The sequence below is a fragment of the Astatotilapia calliptera genome, chromosome 7, assembly GCF_964374335.1.
Source record: "Astatotilapia calliptera chromosome 7, fAstCal68.1, whole genome shotgun sequence".
In the NCBI taxonomy this organism is placed as follows: Eukaryota; Metazoa; Chordata; class Actinopteri; order Cichliformes; family Cichlidae; genus Astatotilapia; species Astatotilapia calliptera.
This window is the reverse complement of record NC_137428.1, coordinates 42,680,621-42,702,302: the sequence shown is the minus strand read 5'-3', so window position 1 is coordinate 42,702,302 and position 21,682 is coordinate 42,680,621. Positions and strand designations below refer to the sequence as shown.

General features: G+C 39.7%; 1 protein-coding gene across 6 annotated transcripts in view; it reads left to right on the top strand.

Annotated features, from left to right (window-relative positions):
• Positions 1-15,102, top strand: part of ckap5 (cytoskeleton associated protein 5) — a 41,349-nt gene extending 26,247 nt beyond the window's left edge. For 4 of the 6 annotated variants that reach the window (XM_026174877.2, XM_026174878.2, XM_080303730.1 and 1 more), the window contains 17 exons: positions 228-377; positions 447-650; positions 730-865; positions 1,676-1,869; positions 1,965-2,137; positions 6,091-6,114; positions 7,734-7,907; positions 8,016-8,136; positions 8,512-8,691; positions 8,787-8,974; positions 11,356-11,431; positions 11,519-11,707; positions 12,096-12,233; positions 12,569-12,652; positions 12,768-12,927; positions 13,017-13,135; positions 13,819-15,102. In XM_026174877.2, coding sequence (XP_026030662.2) covers positions 228-377; positions 447-650; positions 730-865; positions 1,676-1,869; positions 1,965-2,137; positions 6,091-6,114; positions 7,734-7,907; positions 8,016-8,136; positions 8,512-8,691; positions 8,787-8,974; positions 11,356-11,431; positions 11,519-11,707; positions 12,096-12,233; positions 12,569-12,652; positions 12,768-12,927; positions 13,017-13,135; positions 13,819-14,079 — 2,571 coding nt within the window. In that variant the 3' untranslated portion in view covers positions 14,080-15,102. The remainder of the gene's footprint in view (positions 1-227; positions 378-446; positions 651-729; positions 866-1,675; positions 1,870-1,964; positions 2,138-6,090; positions 6,115-7,733; positions 7,908-8,015; positions 8,137-8,511; positions 8,692-8,786; positions 8,975-11,355; positions 11,432-11,518; positions 11,708-12,095; positions 12,234-12,568; positions 12,653-12,767; positions 12,928-13,016; positions 13,136-13,818) is intronic. The other 2 variants (XM_080303731.1, XM_080303729.1) reach the window with 1 other exon arrangement.
• Positions 15,103-21,682: the final 6,580 nt, after the last annotated feature.

Here is a 21,682-nt window from a genome sequence, read left to right as displayed (position 1 = left end):
CAGAGAAAGGGAGATTGTAATCATTCTCATCATCATGATGCAAAATGAATGAAATGGTAGAATACATGTAGCCTCTGTAGGACTGTTGAATACCAGTTAAACCATTTTAAAGGCATTTTCATAGTGTTGCATTGTGATAAAATTAGATGTGCAAAATGTATTTTATTTTATTTTTTGGTGAAATATGACATGTCTGCTTAAGTAAAAAGAAAACGTTTTTGTTGTAGATTCTGAAGTGGAACTTCATCACCCCTCGAGATGAATATGTGGAGCAGTTGAAAACTCAAATGTCCACCTGTTTTGCAAAGTGGCTGCAAGATGAGCTGTTTCACTTCGACTTCCAAAGACATGTCAAGGCCATTGGAGTCATGATTGAGGTATTGGCTGGTCCTCTTCCTACTGCAGTGCGTTTTGTTTGCGTTTCACTAATGAAGTCTGTTTAACAGAGGTTGGAGAGTGAGAGTGAAGCCACCATCAGCTGTCTGGACCTGATTCTGAAGTGGTTCACCCTGCGGTTTTTTGATACCAACACCACAGTCCTGATGAAGGTGCTTGAGTATCTAAAATTGCTGTTTGCCATGCTGAATAGAGAGAACTACCACCTGACGGAGTATGAAGCCAACTCCTTCGTCCCCTACCTCATACTTAAGGTGAGTACATATCCGAATGGGACCTCTTCATTTATTTTCTTCCTCACTCCATCCGCTGAGCATCTTCCCTCATATTTAGGTTGGAGAATCAAAAGATGTGGTTCGCAAAGATGTTCGGGCTATCCTGGCCATGCTATGCAAGGTTTATCCAGCATCCAAGGTCTTCCCTTTCCTCATGGATGGAACCAAATCCAAAAACTCCAAACAGAGAGCTGGTAGGTTTTCTTTGGTTAGTCTTTGCTGCACCACATGACTATCAGTCCTCTTCTGTTTGTGCCAATTTTTTTTTTATAGCTATAAAACAAAAATTGCATTAGAAATGAAAGCTGTGTGGCAGGATTTTGATTTGGGGAAGGAAAATGTTCTTTTCAAGCTCTGTCAGCTCCAGCAATTCAGGAAGACATCTGTAGCGATAGGTTGGGTGTTAGGAGAAAGACGAGGGCAAACAGAAACTGGACCGAAGACTCACTATGGGAGACAGGGCCAGAGTTTACTAATTAAATGTAGTAGTGGTGTATAAACCTACAGGGAGGAAAAAGAAATGCTCAGTGCATTATGGGAAGCCTAAGCCTATTGTAACATAAGCATATAAGCTTTATCAGAAAGAAAAGTTTTAGGCCTAATCTTAAAAGTAGAGCATGTATGTCTCTTAAATCCAAACTAGGAACTGGTTCCTTAGTAAATAGCTGAAGATTTTGCCTCCCATTCTACTTCTATGAAACACAAGTAAGTCTGCAGTCCAAGTGCAAAATTGCTGTTAGGTTAATAAGGTACTATAAGGTACTGAGGAGGCCATTAGACTGGAACCGGGGGGGAATTCAAGTGAGAATGGACAACTGAAACACCAAATGGCTTAGGGAAACCACAGAAGACATTTAAGTGGGTGATTGCAGGAAGGAGAGAGAGAGAGGAATAGACAATTTATCGACTGTATGGCCTTCACATTTATGTGAAGCTGTATGTAGAGAAATGCAGGGGAAATACTGTAACACATTGTAATTGTGTTGTGTTTTTGTTTTTCTCAGAATGTCTGGAGGAGTTAGGTTGTTTGATAGAGGGCTATGGGATGAATGTATGCCAGCCTACTCCAGCTAAGTCTCTGAAAGAAATTGCTGTGCACATTGGTGACAGAGACACATCTGTACGCAATGCTGCCCTCAACACTGTGGTGGCTGTCTACAACGTCTGCGGGGATCAGGTCTACAAACTTATAGGAAATGTAAGATGAGCACTGGTCCTGGTCATGTTTTGGTAAGACTTCACATGAAATTGTACTCTGCACTCTTTGACATGCTTCTATCCCTGTGCCTCCAGTTGTCGGAGAAGGACATGAGTATGCTAGAAGAGAGAATAAAGCGATCAGCAAAGAAGGCACCCACAGCTGTGGCCAAACAGACTGCAACAGATCGGTCTCAGAAGGAGCACCCAACAAACTCCAATGCCACCTTCCTCCGCAAGCCTGCACAGGAAGACCCTAATAAGCTTAAGTATGTCCCCTCTGATTATGAGTTTGTCTCAACTAAATAAAAAAATAAAAAGGACCCTCACCAAGAGATAAGAATATTGATGAGGGGGAAAAATCATTGTGTGATTACTGCTTGGTGACAGTGCACAGCAGGCCTTTGAAACGGCTATTCTTCAAGTTTAGCGACTGGTTACAGTAGGGCAGAAATACTAGAAGTTTTCACATATAGTTTAAAGCATGATACAAATCACTTAAGGCACTGGTCTTGTAAAAATGACCCTTGTTGTAATGAGGTTGACGGTTTCTTGGTTGTGCCTGCACGAATCCCAACACATTAACAACTCGATGCTAAAACTTTACTGACTCTTCAGTGTAAAAGTAAGCTTCATGTCAGCTGATACAGTTAATTTGCCCCAGAAAAAATATTAGTAATCCAGGAGAGCAGTTTGAAACTACTATACATCTTAGAGTCATAGTGGGGAAAGACTGGACTGGAGTACCTGGAGAGAACCTACGTAGGCACAGGGAGAACATGCAGACAAAAACAGGATGCAGTCAGCTGGCAGATTCAAACCAGGAACCATCTTGCTAGTAGGTGACAATGCTGCCACTACACCTCTTTGCTGGCAGCATTTTATTTTCTGTGCCACTAAAGTGCCATTAGGTAACTGTTGTTGTGATTTGGTGCGTTATAAGTAAAATTGAATCGGTTTGATAAAGCTGTCATAGTTTGAGAGTTACTGGCTCAACATTGACCCTTTCATTATGCACAGTGAATTATTGTAGCATGTAGTTTTGTGGACCAGTGCACAAGGGAGCAGCTTCAGCTTCACAGTAAACTAAATGGAAGACCAGTATGACCAGTATAACATAACCTTCTAAGACCCGAATTCTTCCACGGCATGCATTTTTAATTTGTCTTTGATATTTGGGCATATTGGGGCCCGATGAATGTAAAAACAAAGAATTACCAGATTTAATTTTTTTATTTTATTTTTTTTACCTGATTTTTGTTTCTAAGAAAAATGAGAGCCACATATGAGGATATTTGTTTAAAATTTCGATAGAACAGTAGCAGTATAATGTCCTCGTAAGTGGATATTCAATTTTATTTATATAGCGCCAAATCACAACATAAGTCGCCTCAAGGCGCTTCATAGATACAGAGAAAAACCCAACAATCATATGACCCCCTATGAGCAAGCACTTTGGCGACAGTGGGAAGGAAAAACTCCCTTTTAACAGGAAGAAACCTCCGGCAGAACCAGGCTCAGGGAGGAGCGGCCATCTGCTGCGACCGGTTGGGGTGAGAGAAGGAAGACAGGATAAAGACATGCTGTGGAAGAGAGACAGAGGTTAATAACAGATATGATTCAGTGCAGAGAGGTCTATTAACACATAGTGAGTGAGAAAGGTGACTGGAAAGGAAAAACTTAATGCATCATGGGAATCCCCCGGTAGCCTACGTCTATTGCAGCATAACTAAGGGAGGATTCAGGGTCACCTGGTCCAGCCCTAACTATATGCTTTAGCAAAAAGGAAAGTTTTAAGCCTAATATTAAAAGTAGAGATAGTGTCTGTCTCCCGAATCCAAACTGGAAGCTGGTTCCACAGAAGAGGGGCCTGAAAACTGAAAGCTCTCCCTCCCATTCTACTTTTAAATACTCTAGGAACAACAAGTAGGCCTGCAGAGCGAGAGCGAAGTGCTCTAATAGGGTGATATGGTACTACAAGGTCATTAAGATAAGATGGGGCCTGATTATTTAAGACCTTGTATGTGAGGAGCAGGATTTTGAATTCAATTCTGGACTTAACAGGAAGCCAATGAAGGGAAGCCAATACAGGAGAAATATGCTCTCTCTTTCTAGTCCCTGTCAGGACTCTTGCTGCAGCATTTTGGATTAACTGAAGGCTTTTCAGTGAGTTTTTGGACATCCTGATAATAATGAATTACAGTCGTCCAGCCTGGAAGTAATAAATGCATGAACTAGTTTTTCAGCGTCACTCTGAGACAGGATGTTTCTAATTTTAGAGATGTTGCGCAAATGGAAGAACGCAGTCTTACATATTTGTTTAATATGTGCGTTGAAGGACATGTCCTGGTCAAAAATGACTCCAAGGTTCCTCACAGCGTTACTGGAGGCCAAGGTAATGCCATCCAGAGTAAGAATCTGGTTAGATACCATATTTATAAGATTTTCAGGGCCGAGTACAATAACCTCAGTTTTATCTGAATTAAGAAGCAGAAAGTTAGCGGCCATCCAGGTCTTTATGTCTTTAAGACATTCCTGCAGTTTAACTAATTGGTGTGTGTTATCTGGCTTCATGGACAGATAGAGCTGGGTGTCATCTGCATAGCAGTGAAAATGTATGCTATGTCTTCTAATGATGCTGCCTAAGGGAAGCATGTATAATGTAAACAGAATTGGTCCTAGCACTGAGCCCTGTGGAACTCCATAATTAACCTCAGTGTGTGAAGAGGACTCTCCATTTACATGAACAAATTGGAGTCTATTAGATATGATACAAACCACTGCAGTGCAGTACCTGTAATACCTACAGCATGTTCTAATCGCTCTAATAGGATATTATGGTCGACAGTATCGAACGCTGCAGTGTGGTCTAGCAGGACAAGCACAGAGATGAGTCCACTGTCAGAGGCCATAAGAAGATCATTTGTAACCTTCACTAAAGCTGTTTCTGTGCTGTCATGAGCTCTGAAACCTGACTGAAACTCTTCAAATAAGCCATTCCTCTGCAGATGATCTGTTAGCTGTTTGACAACTACTCTTTCAAGGATTTTTGATATGAAAGTAAGGTTAGAGATTGGCCTATAATTAGCTAAGACTGCTGGGTCTAGAGATGGCTTTTTGAGTAAAGGTTTAACTACAGCCAGCTTGAAGGCCTGTGGTACATAGCCGATTATTAGAGATAGGTTGATCATATTTAAGATTGAAGAATTAATTAATGGCAGGACGTCTTTGAGCAGTTTTGTAGGAATGGGGTCTAAAAGACACGTTGATGGTTTGGAGGAAGTAATTATTGAAGTTACTCAGAAAGATCAATTGGAGAAAAAGAGTCTAACTTAACATCAATGGTACTAAGAGTAGCTGTAGATAATATTACATCTGTGGGATGATTATTGGTAATTTTTCCTCTAATGATAAAAATTTTATTTGTGAAGAAGTTCATGAAGTCATTACTAGTTAACGTTAAAGGGATGGTTGGCTCAAAAGAGCTCTGACTTTTTGTCAGCCTGGCTACAGTGCTGAAGAGAAACCTGGGGTTGTTCTTATTTTCTTCAATCAGTGATGAATAGTAAGATGTTCTGGCTTTGCGGAGGGCTTTCTTATAAAGCAGCAAACTATTTCTCCAGGCTAAATGATGATCCTCTAAATTTGTGACACGATATCAGGCCCTTGTAGAGCAAAATTGAGTATTTTGGTCTAAATAACCCAAAATGTGATGTCCACATGTGGACGCCAGGTCCTAGGAGGTTAAGCTAAAAAAACATTCAATATGGTTTCTACAGTAGCCAAGTTAATCATCGTGTTTTATGAGGAAAGAAAAAAAAAAAAAGAATAAATAAAAATCTTAGAGGGATTTAGATTGTTGCAATATCTGCCGTAAATAGTTTGCATTATGAATTGTAACATGGCATTTCAAGGCAATCTATTCCAAATGTTTCCTGTGAGCATGTTAAACATTTGGTCCATTGTGTTTTGGTTGGGATGACTCTAATGCAGTCATACATCAGTTTGAATGTTTACTCACAACTTTGTCTGTCCCCTTCTTGTCTTGATATTCTGAGTCATTGCATGTTGGGTTCCTCTCATAAGGTTACTTGTCTAGTCTTCAACTTAGTTCAACTAAAATCACCTTTCACTGGCCGACTGCTTGCCTTTCTCTTAACCCTTCCTCTTTCTTCCTCTGTGATTTCCTCCTTTTTTCTGCCTGCCTTCCTTTCTGGAGCAGAATAATGTATCGCACGTATAGGATGTGAGTACCAACTCCTCCTCCTTCCCCTCTTTTCTGTCTGTAGCCATTGTAAGAACTCGTCTCACTGTATTCTTGTTCAGTGTGTTCAATGTAAACTTGTTATTTCTGTTCTTTCTCTCTCATTTCTCTACTTTTAGAGGGTTATTTTTGCCAAATATTGTGGTTGCTGTTTCTTCAAACAGAAGCATGAAAATGTATCTTTTCCCCTCCTCTGTATTATGGTGATCTGGATTTTTGATTTTTGACCCAGAGGTGTGAATCACTCTTGCAGCCTTCTTGCTGATGTACATCACCCACCGTAGTACACTGGTTAAGCCAATGAGCTTTGCTGACATGTTTGTCTTTTTCACTTTTGTCAGTGGATTATGGTAAAATTTCAGTGTGTGCTGTTCTTTATTTTTCACTAAAAGAAGGGCCAATGTTTAAAGAATATTGTGATGGGCGTGTTGCACCGGCACTTAACAATATGTTATTGCAGCCTAACCTAAATTTTCAGGGTCTTTGGACTGCTGTGAAAATAGATTTCACCAAATTATGGGGTTACTTCAAAGTTCATGACATGAGTTTTAGAATTTGCTGGGTACTTTCTAATTTTATAGCATGCTGTCTGCCCACCAAAGTTGCACGTTGGTGCGTTCCTAAATAAGTCGTAATGAGTTCATTAGTTGGAAATCTTTGGGTTTTTTTGTTTGGTTTTTTTTGTTGGTTTTTTGGGTTTTTTTGTGGAACTCCACCCTTAACTCAGATTTCCCACTCGGAAAATCAGAGCACACCAACATACCCTGAGTCAGTAATCCAAGATAACCGAACATAAACAGTAAAAAGCAAAACTGTAAATGTTTCATCTGTACTACCACTGCTGTATTTGTATTTATCAGGCTCTATCCATCTATAGCAAAAGCACTATACTGCATTGCTAGTGATGCCTGAATGGCTCCAACTTACTAAATCCTGTTTTTCCTCATTCTGTCTGGAATGTGCTAACTCAAGAGTGACATTACACCTTTCTGAGGTATCTGGATTCGTTCCCTCATTCTGGCCAAAACAAAAGGTTCCTTAAAATTTCAGTCTTGTTATAAAAGTACAAAGTTTTTCTTTTTACAAAATCAATGTCATAGGTCCTTTATGCAAATAGCTGAGGCTATGCTGCTGAAATACGTTACCAGCTGGATAAATCACTTTCATCAACCTGTTATTTGTTATCAATGTAATGAACAGTAGCCTTTTATCTGGTTGTCCACATGACTTTTTCCCCATCTCGCTGAAGGATACAAACTCAATGTCTTTAAAATCAGTGCTGCTCTGTTTCTGTTCAGACAGTCCCAGTGAAATTTGGTTGATCAGACAATTCTCACACATACAAGTCCTGTGTTGGAATGCAGTGATTCATAGAAATGTGACATTTGAGAGTTTCAAACTCATTTATTAATCATATTAAATTGGATAAACCCTTCTTTAGGCTGAGGATATTCACTTATATCCACATTATCTCTCAAAGCTTGAAGTTGTGTGAGGACTGGAGCTAAGCAGCACTGATGGATTATTATGCTCAACTAAATTTAGTGTCTTGTCTTCTTTTCCCACCACCTGTCTTCCAATCCCTCCCTCAATCTATCTAGCCAAGCCCGTCAGAATGCACAGCACACAGAGTCCCTGCATCCATCCATCCCCAAGGAGTTCCAGCTAGACCTGGATATGATTGAGATGGACCAGGGTAGAGTGTGTGAGCTGCCGGACCTTGTCCAACACAAGCTGGATGAGCTGCTGGAGCCCATCATGATCCCTGAACCCAAGTAAACAACCTCAGTCCTGATAATTAAGCGCACACACAAGCAACACAAACAAGAAAGAAGTGAACATTTGTTGAGGTTTAATGCTTCTTTGCAATTTTGTGTTCAAAGGATGCGTTCGGTCTCGCCACACTTTGATGAACTGCACAACAGCACGGCTTCCACCATCAACTTTGTCATCTCTCAGGTTGCGAGTGGTGACATCAACACCAGCATCCAGGCGCTGGCACAGGTAAACAAACATATTTTGCACAGAGCACATTTTCAACTGATTGGATATGAAATATTTAGTAAACTGTCAACCACCACTCGCAGTAATCATTAATGAAGCAGAAGAGTTTCTTTAAAAAACACGGTGACTTTGCACTGCTAGGAAAACATAGCACAGGTCTTTCTTTCCCCCCCTTCTTTTCAGGAATGGATATTTTCACATGATAGTCAGGATGTATTTATTTGTTTATTGACACAAGCACTACAAAGATACTCCTGTCACAACTTGATGCATAAATGTTGGTGAATAAAAGTATAATGGTATCCCTGAACCCATGCTCAGTGTTCCCAAATAGCATTTCTCTCTAAATCTGAAGGATTTTACTTTCCTCTGCAGATTGATGAGGTACTGCGACAGGAGGACAAAGCGGAAGTGATGTCGGGACACATTGATCAGTTTCTTATTGCAACCATCATGCAGCTGAGGCTCATCAACAGCACGCACATGGCTGACGATCGGGTGGATAAGAAGGATATCATAAAGTTGTATAGCTGCATCATAGGAAACATGCTGTCTGTGAGTTGTGCCTACACAGTAATCACATCTGTTAGCTTGATTTGAGAGGAGGATGCTGATGTCTTTATGGACCTCCTCTTGTTCCTTTCTACTAGCTGTTCTCTATGGAGTCCCTGGCCAGAGAGGCATCTATGGGTGTGTTGAAGGACCTGATGCATGGTCTGATAACGTTGATGCTGGACAGCAGAGTGGAGGATGTAGAAGATGGAACACAGGTCATCAGGTCTGTCAACCTGCTTGTAATCAGAGTCCTGGAGAAGTCTGACCAGACCAACATGATCAGGTCAGTAAGAAGAAACTCCTCACTGCGATAACTTCAGCTAACTTCTGTGTGTGTATCTGTATTATTATTTCATTCTTTCTTTTACGGCTTTAAGTCCAGAGAGGTCAGTTTTGTGTTACTAAGGTGGGCGGCTGAATCACCATAATAATAACCTATTCTGAACACACAACCTGGTTGGGAGCCAGTTGCATTCAGTGTTTCGGTTTACGATCAGCAGAAAGCGCCACAGTCTTCCATTTTATTTACATAAATAATTCATCATCAACATGTTTCCCTTTATCTTGCAGTTTTTCAGCAGGACCCTGCTGGAAAACCAGCTGCACAGCTGATAAATGAGCCTTTTTTAGTTTCAAAGAGACAGATTTTGGGGTATTACCCAAAGTCTGAACTGCATCGATCCACGTGCTCAGTGTCCATGGTTACCATGGTTACTGCAGAAGCTGCTGTGAATTAAACAGCTGGCACTGCGCTAACTTGCGGGTGGGATGAGTGTTTGTTTTTCATTACAACAGAATTGTCTGACTTGGTTGACTTAAGTTAACTTGTAGTTTAGGAGTATCATAGATAACGCCCACGTGAGTGTGTCCTCAGAAATCTGGACTCGTGTGGACTTTCCAACGACATAGTGGTAACTGTACACCACAATACTGAAATAGACTATTACGGAAATTACTGCTAGCATCCAGAAATCTGATGTGTTTCATAGTTTCTAACAAGTCTTTGACACTTAAACGTAACATGACCAAAACGCCAACATTAAAAAATTTTTAAAAAAGCACACACCACACAAATCAGATGTTGTTCTGATTTCATTTTTATTTTAGTAAACTCAGAAAATTCTAACAGAGAGCTGGTGCTTAGATTATCGCTGAATAAACATTTCTTTAAAAACAGATGATGTAATAATTTCTGGACAGGCTGGAGTCTTCAGTATCCACGAACAACGTGTTGGTTCAGATGCTTCTCTGCTTGTGATTTGAAATGCATTCTGGGATACCTGGCTGTCCCAAGTGGTAGGGCTGCTCAATGAATCGAATTTTAATCACGATTACGATCTGGGCTTTCAACGATCATTAAAAATGACTGAGCCGATTATTAGCCCCTCCCTTGTGCTTTACTCTCGCGCTGCTCCGTGTGGCAAATCGAGCGCACCTCTCTGCATTTCGAACACGTGTCACAACAATTAAGAGCAGCGGTCTCCAACCTTTTTTGCGCCACGGACCAGTTTATGCCCGACAATATTTTCATGGACTGGCCTTTAAGGTGTCACGGATAAATACAACAAAATAAAACTAGTACCGGTACCGAAAAAAAAAAGAAGATTTATTCATAACACACGTGAAAAGACCCAGGAAAACCGAATAAACGATAACAAAATAACACTGAAAACTGATTTAAAAACCCTGAAAACTATACATTTCACACCTGAGCCTCAACTCTCGCGGCCCGGTACCAAACGACTCACGGACCGGTACCGGTCCGAGGCCCGGGGGTTGGGGACCGCTGATTAAGAGGACCCGAGGGAAGCTCGGAAAGCTAAGCAGAAGTTATCTGGAGAGGAGAGTGACTGCCGCTGGTTGAAAAGAGAGGTAAAAAAAAACTTCAGTGGTGTGGAAACATTATGGGTCCGCAGAGTCAGACGTGGATCAAGTAGACATGGTGTGTAAACTTTGCTGCGGTGTCGTAGCTGCACCACAGAGCAACACTGCGAAGTTTACTAAACATAGATGTTTACATTTTTCATTTATTTTTTATATTGCAAACATTTGCACTGTTATCAGTATTTGCACACTATTTTATATTATTTTTTGACAATCTTTAAAGTCATTTTTCAATACATTGTTATTGTTAAATAAATATTGTCAAATAATCGAGATCTCAATTTCAGTGAAAATGATCGTGATTATCATTTTGCCATAATCGAGCAGCCCTACCAAGTGGACACTACCACCAGTTCATAGCAATCGATTATCTCGGCTCGACCTGTCTTGACTTAATTTAATATTTGCTTCTTTGGACTTCAACATGTAAAAAAAAATTTGTCTTGTTCCTGTTTCTTTCATTTAAGGAACATTTTTAAATTGCTACAACTGGTCTCCTTATTCAACGCATTTATGTCATTCATTTAGATTATTTTAGTGCTGGACTATTAACACATTCTAGCATCACTTTCTCCTGAGATTTTTTTTTATTTATTTTTTTTATTGAATTACTATTTGTTTGTTTTTAAACTACCAGTTGATATTGTGTTTACTGGCTGTTATAGTCCTTAATGTTCCTGTTTATTTAACTTGTTTTGTGTACGGGTGCTTTGTGACTGTTTTTCTGTGAAATTGACTTGACAAATAAACTTTACTTCTTTCCTTCCCGTCCCTTGGCAGTGCTCTGCTGGTGTTGCTTCAGGACACACTGGTCTCGACAGCTGGTTCCCCCATGGTCTCAGAGCTGGTCATGAAAGTAAGGGAACCTGATGTTAGTACCAAACCTGCTGTCCACTAAAAATGCTTTAAACTGGACTTCTAACTCATGTTTATTTACATTCAGTGTTTGTGGAGGGTTATCCGCTTCCTCCCAGAGACCATCAACAACATAAACCTGGACCGGATCCTGCTGGATGTCCACAACTTCATGAAAGTTTTTCCCAAAGAGAAACTTAAGCAGCTCAAGAGCGATGTCCCACACAGGACCCTCAAGACGCTGCTACACACACTCTGCAAGCTCACCGGGGCAAAGGTAACACACACAGTAGCTGAGTGGTTAATACTAGCGCTTCACAGCAAAAATAAAAGTTGCTGTTTTGAATCCCTTGGTTTGCTTGGGTTCCATTTGTGGAGTTTGCATGCTCCCTTTAGAGTGCCATCTAAATGTATGGTTCAGTGCAACTTGTTGTCTAAAGAGCTTTGAATGGACACTAAAACAAGAAAAGCTCTTATAGAAGTTATATAAGAAAACTGCAATACCTGTTTAGTAACCCATACATAGGTCCAAGTCACATTATTTTACCATTCATTCATGCTTAATGCTTTTGATAAAGTTTTGAATTGGACTCTTTTTAAATGAGTATTTAAAATGTTCATTTATTGATGACTCTTTCCTATTGCTTTGTATTAATGATGATCAGATCCTTGACCACCTGTCGATGATTGAGAATCGTAACGAGTCTGAGTTGGAGGCCCATCTGAGGCGGGTAGTCAAACACTCTGGAAACCTGGCGGGACTCAAGAGTGACCGGAGCAACGAGAAGGGGGGACTGCGTATAGTAAGTAACGCATAAAACTCGGCAATGATTCTATAAATGGAGAATGTTCCATCAGAGTTGTGAGTTTATGTTGAGCAGAATGCTGATTTACAAGTTAAATAAAATTCTACTTTTTCTTGTGTGAATATGTGTTTTATTCCTCCGGGGTTTTTTCTCTCTTCTCCTCCCCGGTGCTTTTCTTAGACGATCCAGTTTTTTACCATTTCTTCCTGCACTAAATGTGACGGCAGTGTTCAGGAAAAAGCATGATGTAGCAAATCCATTGAGTCCAGAGGGTTAAATAATTGAACTGTCAACTACTACTGAGTTACACTATCCTGATGTTTCTTTTGCAGGACGATCGGATGTCAAAGGCAAAGGTCAGTGACATTCTGTCTGAAATCTTCAAGAAGATCGGCTCCAAGGAGAACACTAAAGAGGTCAGCATCGCTCCTGTTTGAAAATCAAAGCAGCAGTGTAATTAATTTTGAAATACGTTTTATGATACTTTTGACCCTGGACAACAAAGTGAAGCATGAACACTCTCCTTTTCAGGGTTTGACAGAGTTATATGAGTACAAACAGAAGTACTCAGATGCAGACCTGGAACCGTTCCTCAAAAACACATCCCAGTTCTTCCAGAGTTACGTGGAGCGAGGCCTTCGCATGATTGAGTCTGAGAGAGAGGGGAAAACTCGAATCCAGACCACAGCAGGTACAGCTGTACCCCATGTTGTCATGGTGCTCTTTGGTTATTATCAATCAGGAATGTGTAGTAACATCTGTGTGTATGCTTCTCTGCAGTGATCCCTCAGCATGGTGTTGACTCCAGTCTGAGCAGCAACGAGGAGCTGAAGCCAGCTGTTTACTATGAAAGACTGAAGATTCTCAGACAAAGACAAGGCCTGGAAAACACTTCCAGGGTCAGTTGGTATTATTCATTTAGTAAAGTCACAATGCACTGATGAGCTACAGCTGCTTATCAAAGTAGTGTAGTGGCTATATTAATTTCTTAAAGTCCTCTCTTTTATACGAGAGAAGTACAGACGGACAAGCGCCTGTTTTTATGCGTTGTCATTAGCAACGACGATACAACAATGGCTTGTCCACTTGTTTATTTTCCACATAAACCTTTCACAATAAAGCTCAAGATCCTGTTGAGACTTTTCAAAATAAACTGAATCACGTGAAAGAGCATGCAGACTGTTTACGGATGAGAATTAAAAAAAGAGCCGCCAGGTGCTAAAAAATAAACCTTAGACTCAAACGTTAGAACAGGCTTTTCCCCGCAGCACGCCGTGTAATAAATACTCACAAAGAAAACGGCGGCCGTTACAACTTGTCTAAAAATGTATCGGTTAAAACACTCGACTCCAGCTATACAACGTGCAGCAGGAAACACTTCACGCAAGTCGAGCTGCCCGAGATTCACAGAATTTACAGAAAATGTCACATTTTTGTGATTTATATCGTTATCGGACGATAGATGTCTTAAATATGAGATTTTGGTCATATCGCACAGCCCTAATTCCAGGATGAGTGTTTGTTAGTAGTGGTATGCAGCCTAAGCTAACGTGTCTTTTCGCCCTCTGTCTCCCTCCACCAGCAACAGAGTGTTGGGGGAAGTGAGGACGAGGCTCAGCAGCGACCCACCATCTCCTCCCTGCTGTCCTCAAAGCCGTCAGTGGCATCATCCACCGATATGCTGCAAAGCAAGCTGTCACAGCTGAAAGAGTCGCGGGAGCTGTACATGCAGGAGCACAACGTTCACTCCCCGACACACACCAACACCCGCTCAGCTTCACCAGCTGCCAACCTGGATGACCTGAAGAAACGCCTAGAGAGGATAAAGAGTAAGCGGCAGTGAAGCAGGAGCACCACATCATCTCATCCATTAACCTTGTGGAGTCCTCTAGTAAGAAATGGACCATCCACCTTTTTAACTCATGCTGTCTTTATATTGATGTTCTGCTGGAGGGAAAGGGAAGGACACAGGACCCCGCCTCAGATTTGAACCTGACTCCACCCACTGTGCCTGTATGTTGTTAGAAATAAAACGCACCCTGTAGAAACCATACAGGTGTTTTCAGCTACTGTTATCAGAATGTGAGTTATTGTTCATCAGAGTGAAAAGCTGAAGCCCTTCAGCAATATGAGAGGAGGGGCACCGGTGGTGTTGTAGTTGTTAGAGAATTAGGATCATGTACTTTGTTCTGTCTTTGCCCTCTATGTACACTCTGTATTATGAAGCTTCCTCAGCCACTTGTCTGCTCGTTTTTTTTGTTTTGTATATATTGAACAGTTCAACACTTCTGTTGGCTGCAGGGGAAAATGTCAAGGACACAACAGTAGCAATATTCAGGTAGACGCCCAAAATGAGGTGCGTGACATGAGGTGAGTGCCCCCTATTGGTCATACATAGTTTCTGTGATTTCAGCTTTGCATCAGTTCAGTATGATTTTAAAGAATGTGTTCAACACACTGAATTAAATTTACCTCAGCAGGAAATCTGAGAAGATGCTCTTAAATTTTATTTGCAAAAGCCTTTAGTTTTTCCCCTTTTCTGCCTTAGTAACATGTTATATTCTGATGTGAATCCAGTTGTCAGGTTTCATTCTCCACCTCTGAATAGGAGATGTCATTACTGGGAGAGTGAAATTTGCTGGGACAGGCTGATTTACTGCTGCACTGCTCAAGAGTTTAGCTTCAGTAATGAGTCCAGGTCATATTGATTATAAATAGGAATTAATGTTATATTCAGCTGAAAGGATAACCTTCAAAAAATTAATGTACTTAAAACCATTGTTTCACATTAACGGTCATTAACTAAATTTCAACTGTATAGCTGCATGAAGTCAAAGTAATAATAATAAAGGCTTTCTGTCCTCTGGCCCATGGTTGGCATCTCTAAGTGACACTGTAAAACTCCAGCACCTACTTTAATTAACGTGTCTAAAGTTTGTTTGTTTTTTGTTTTTTTGTCAATTTCAGACTTGAAAATATTGTAAGTTGAGTTGCATTTATTCAGATTCTGATGGATTTTCTGCATCTTCTTTAACCAGATACTCAGATGATGGGCTTTCAGAAAGTATCTGGTTTGTTTTGTGGCTTTTTCTTGAGCTTTGTTATCACAGGAAGAGCAAAAGTGTAACCAAAAACATTGGCTGGTCCACACTTCGGTATAGGGTTTTAACTACTAGATGTTCTCTATTAATCTGCAGGTTATTTTCTCATTTTAGTGTATGCAATGGTTGACCCATCAGAAAACAGTGGGAATATGTTTCAAACTCTCATCAGCTTGCACTGAAGGACGGGCTGATCTCATAACGGTCTCCTTTTGTCTGGATCTCTAAAGTAGACTCCTCCAGTCCACTTATTAGTGGTTTTGTAAACTAAATGAATCAGATCCATTGTTTTAGTAACTCCATCTGTTTTTGTAGTCTTGCTTCAGAGTCTAGAAGCTACTGTTTTCCCCCTGAAATGGGTTGGAGCTGGTGTACAATTAATGGTGCAGTTTAAAAAAACAAAAAAGGCTTATTTTGTTGAAGGAAGGAAGTGACCGCTGAGAATTTTTCTTACATGTGTGCAGTTGTGTTGCGCTGTGCTGTGGGTTTACACTCAGCTGTAAATAATGTATGTAAAACTCTCCATTAACCTTCACTTAACAAACCGCAGCCATGAAGCCAGACTGCAGGGTGAACGTGGTTGCCACTGTAAAGTGCATTGTCCAAACTTGTTCAGCAGAAGGAAGCACTCTGTGTTTGTAGGCTGTAGGAGCATGGCATGAGCCTGTGATTTTTATGTTATTCTGTAAATAAAGTTTACATCAATTAAACTGCTTATTACATCTCTTATTTCCAGCCCTCGGCCAATGAAGATAACTAAGGCTGTTAAGTCATCTGTTCCGTAGTTAATATTAAATACAAAAACAGATGCTGAGTAAGTATGTAATTCCTTAGCCATGCTTGTATAATATGTTGTGGAATTTTTTTTTTTTTTTTTTTTTTCTGCCCTTAAAGGAGAAAATTTGTTGTTTTAGAACTTCTGTATTTGTAGGAGTGAAAAGACTCATCAATGGTTCTTCTGGGTTTTTCCAAAATTCATTGTTATTTGGTCTATAAAATATTAATGCCCTCCCTTTGGGAGGGGAAAATGGTTAAAGTACTATATGATATATAGTGACCACCAAATAACTGATTTTACAATGATGAGCTTCACTTCTTTTTTTGGAGACCTGAAATGTAAACACAAGCTATAAATAAAGTAGACCTGACAGTCAACACAAAGATTGAGACATTCCAGGATCTGGACACAGACACACAGCAGGACAAAACGAGTGTAATGAGGAATTAAATTCAAATTTAGCAGCACTGAAAGTGAGAGAGAGAGAGAGACCTTTGACCTTTTAATTTGCCCCTCAATAAGATGTGAAACACGATGTAAAATAATCCCAAAAGTATCCAGTGGCAGTGCTGGGAATTTTTTTTTTTTTTCCTCCTGCCTACACGGAATGGGATGACACTTTGATTTCTGTATGTAATAATTTCACACTTCTGCAGCCATATCATGTGAAAATGATCACAGATGTACACAAAAACATTTTTAAGAAGAATATGGCAGTGTTCGCATGAAACCAGTGAATTCATTTTTTTAAATGAATTATGAAGTATGTACTGATTTAGCAGTGAATGTGGGAGTTCTTGTGATTTCTAGGATGTAATGTCAAAATTTTGCAACCATAAAACTTGAAAATGATCAATGATCCACACAAAGACAGCTTGAACAACCATAGGGTTGATATCTGATGACGGTTGATAACAACTTGGTTGTTATATTCTTTGAAATGTGTAAATATAACCGTTTATCAGTTTGTATTTTGTGTGTATTATTTGTATGAGTGTGATTTTAGCACTGAATTATATGAAACCTGGCATCAACAACAAAGTGATTACAGATATACAGTATTTTTCTTATCCCAACCAAGGGAAATTAAACAACCTTGTGTCTTTGGGAGTATAAATTGCAGAATTTACGAGGTGCACCTAAAGGCACCATGAAAAGCGAACCCACAATGAGCCGTACATAGTGATGTAGGTGCGCAAATTATTGCGTAAATTTTCAAATGTGGACGGCGGTCTGCAGTTGCCAGTCAAAGCTGTTATGATGAGGTTGCACCCCGGTTTTACAGCATTATGGTAGTAATTACAATCAAACTTATGAGAAAGGAGACCCCTTGAACACAAATCAGCATGAGTACTAATAATGGGAGAAAGCATATCTGCAAAAAAAATTATTTGTAAAGAACTTGTTTTAGCGACCCCAGTCCCATTCACTAACATGGAGGAGTCAGGGTTTATGACCTATACTGCAGCCAGACACCTGGGCGCGACAGAAACGGTTTTGCTTCATTTTGGGAGAGCTGTTAGGTCGTCCATGTTTTATACAGTGATTGGTCTTATCACAACAGGTCAATAGTTTCTTCTATTTTAAAAGATCTCCTATGTATTTTGAATCAAAGTGATCCAATTTATTCACAGTCATTTTTCTGAAAACTGTATTAAATATTTTACCTCAAACTAAGTTAATCACTAAGAGAATAGCTGCTATGTTTGCAGTATGGGGTGTTAACATAATTTCTTTGTTTCCAGTATTCCTGCTGGTGAGCTACAGCAGGAATATAGCAATAAAATGTAAGGCTTAATAGAAGTTTTGCATTAGTTAAAACTTTTTGTTTATAAAGATTTGTTTATATTTCTGATTCAGGTACCTGGCAGCTGTTTACAGAAAACACATAAACCCATTCTATAAGCAGTTTTATACTTATTTTATACTAGCATTTACTAGCATTTTACTTGTAATTAATTAATTTTACGGTAATGCCACACTGTAAGTAAAACAATGTAATTTTTACATAAGTGACTGCAAAAAATTGATACCTTGAAAATAAAAAACCCTGTAAGGCGTGGTAATATTATCAGCATCAGAAAATGTATGCACTCCTCTAACAGATGGCAACATTGATGTTATTAGTTGTACAGGTTCTGTGACCATTAAACAGGTAATAAGTTCCATTTAGTTCAAAATCATATACTATTATTTTTTGTAATATGACAGTAAAAATAACACAAAGATTGCTCCCATTGGGAGCGTTCCAAAAGTTCATTTTGCTTCGGAAGATTCCTGACTGAGAGATGTGACCCGACTGTATCTGCATGGTGGTAAGAGTTGTTCAGTTCTCCAAATATTTAGGGAAAAAAGGAAGCACTTCAACGCTTCCTTTATTGCTTCCGTTAGCATAGGATACACTGAACCATCATTTATGAAAAGGGAGGAGAAAATGCCGTCCCAAAATTCATTGTGATGGACCATTTGACCATTCGTGAAACCACTGACACATTCAGTTACAGTGAACATGCAAATGTTCACTGTAACTGAATATTTCATTTCATCCATAACTTCCAATTCATTTTATAGTTTTTAACAACAGTTCTGTATGATGGAGGAAGAATCTGTTTTGAGTCAACGTTACAGGATTTTCTTTGGCTGGGACAATAAAAGGGGGCTGTTTGTAACTTTTTACACACAGTGGGGCAGGACCGAGTGCAGCTGGATCATGGGAAGAGTTCTGCTGCTGTGAGCTTTCACACAATTATGGAAAATCGTTTGGTGTTGCATTGTAATCCAGAAACTCTGTTATCATCTGAGCCATCCAAACCTCCAGAGTTCCTTTAATAGCAGATTCACAGCTCAAAGCAGATTCATTTCACATTTAAAATGTGGCTCCAAGGAAAAGACTTTGTTGGTACACTGATGTGAGCAGATCAGAGCTCCAATCCTGCCAAACATGTGAGCGAGGCTGTAAAGTAGCACTTGAGGTGCTCGACCACACACCCTGCCCTCTCTTAGCAACCACAATTGAAATCTGTAAACACCTCACAAAGCTGCTTTTCTTATATTTCTCAGACCAATTTTCAGGGTTTTTTCTAATCTCCTAATCAGATGTACCAAAGGCTTCCCAAAGACTCCAAGCAGCTGAAATTTAACATCAAAAGAATGGCATTGTGAAGAAGGTTTGATTTGTAGTGGCGCTATATTGTTTGACGTGGTGAATGTCTTCTTCAAGCACTTGAAAAGACAAATACAATCGTAGCTTGCATAGAAAAATAAACGCTCTCAAGTGTTATTGCAAAAGATTAATGGCACTACTTCAAGATGGAACAAAGGGAAGCAACACACTGAGGCCTACTGGGAAAGTCTTAGAAGGGATGATCTGGTTGATAACCAGAGCAGGAAGCAGCAAGCTATTTTTACTGCCATGTTTTTTCAACAAAACCCACACTGATGGTGTTTTACCGCCAAGTTCAGAAATTTGACAACATTTTTAGTAAGTACAAGGAATAATTCTTGGGTTCATAGAGATGTGGAGACATTAGAGACCAGATGATGAAAGTTTTGAAGGAACTTGTGCGTCAGCTTGCATTATCTTGCTGAATGAGACTGCAGTCCTCAGGGAGTACTGTTTCCAACTTCACTGGCACGACTGAAATTCTGACTATGACTGAAGTAGTGCTCACATAAACACCCGCTGATCTTATAGTGATTCCAACAATCAAGCAGTGCTCTACTATTATATGCCATTTTTTTCTTCTCTCATAGTTTGAGTTTTGTGCTTGTATCTCTAATTTTTGGGGTTTTGTCTCTAATATTGTAGAGTCTTTACCTTAACATATAAAGTGCTTTGAGGAAACTGCTGTTGTGAATTGGTACTATACAAATAAATCCTAATTGAAGTGAAGTGATTTGAAATTAATCAGTTATCCAGTTCAGGGTCATCCTGGGACTGGAGTCTATCTATGGTGTTGAGATGAAATTGTTGAGATGAAAGTAAGTGGATCAATCACGCCTAAGGGTAATTACTCTTACACTTTTCAGTCGCTATCCACAGCAGCCAATTAGTTTACTCGGCTTATTTACTTATTACACCCACAATTTCGTTGCTCTAACACTTGGGATGGATCACACACCGGCTCTTTGTCTACTGCAGCAAATTGACACTGAGTATTCGATCAACTTAGCGAACAGACAATTTAGATAATATCCAATATGCACACTTTGATTTAACAGGTGGTGCTTACCTTTATTTTAAAATGACCCGGGTCTCTGTTCGCCTTGCTGATCAAGCCCCCAGACCGCCCAATCTGTCTTCCTTAGCTTCCTATTGGAATCCCGGAGTGAGCCCCCAATTGTTAAATATCAACACTTGAACGAGTTCTTTTGATTCCTCAGAGGCATCTGATGGAAGACAAAACACTGCTCAGTAAACGATTTCATGCTTTACTCTCTTAAACAATTACTTCTAGAAGGGAGATGCGTCCTGCATGACACATTGCCGCGGATCTCAAAATGGTGGTGTACCCCTAACAGTTTTATTACAGACGCTCTCTCATTCTAGTTTGAACAACAGCATCTCAGTAACTTTCCACTAGAAGATGGTCCCCTGTTATCTACTTTTTCCCAGGCAAGCGTGAGCGAGAGTCTACAGCAGGGATAAGCAACTCCAGGCCTCGAGTGCCTGTGTCCTGCAGGTTTTAGATATCACCCTGGGTCAGCACACCTGAACCAAATGATTAGTTCATTACCAGGCCTCTGGAGAACTTCATGACATGTTGAGGAGAAAATTTAGCCATTTGAATCAGCTGCGTTGGATCAAGGACACATCTAAAACTTGCAGGACACCGGCACTCGAGGCCTGGAGTTGCCTACCTCTGGTCTACAGCATTCTACCCCCCAAGGACACATGGTCTAATGCCTTTTTTTTCCCCAGGGCCGTCAACTTAATCCTACACTATATGGTTATATGGCATTTTAGTTAATATAAAGCAAATAATTTCATTTCAACAATGGTCGTAGAGCATAAGGCAGGTGCATTCTGCCAGTCCATTAGAAGGCTTAATAACAACCATTGTTAAATAAAATACATTCATAGCTAAATTAAATGTGGTTTAGCAAAATGATGATAACTTTTTAGCCTTATTGACCACTCAAAACACTTCACACAAAATAATATAATAATAATAATATATATATTTTTAATATATATTTAAATAATCATATAAATATAAAAAATAATATTAGCAATAATTTATATACATTTTATCATTTCATTGTTGTTAACAGAAAGAAAAACAATATTTACTGAAGTTTAATTAAATGTTAATGTACCATTTGTTTTAAATAATATTTTTTATAATTATTTTATGCAGCAATGGCCGCCCCTCCCTCAGCCTGGTTCTTCCAGAGGTTTCTTGCTGTTACTGTTGCTCATACGAGGGGTCATCTGATTGTTGGGGTTTCTCTGTTTTCCTTTTATTGTTGTAGGTACAGTCTAAAGGGCCATGTGGCAACTGCTGTTGTGATTTGGCGCTATATAAATTAAACTGAATTGAACTAAAGCGAATTGAATTGGCTTG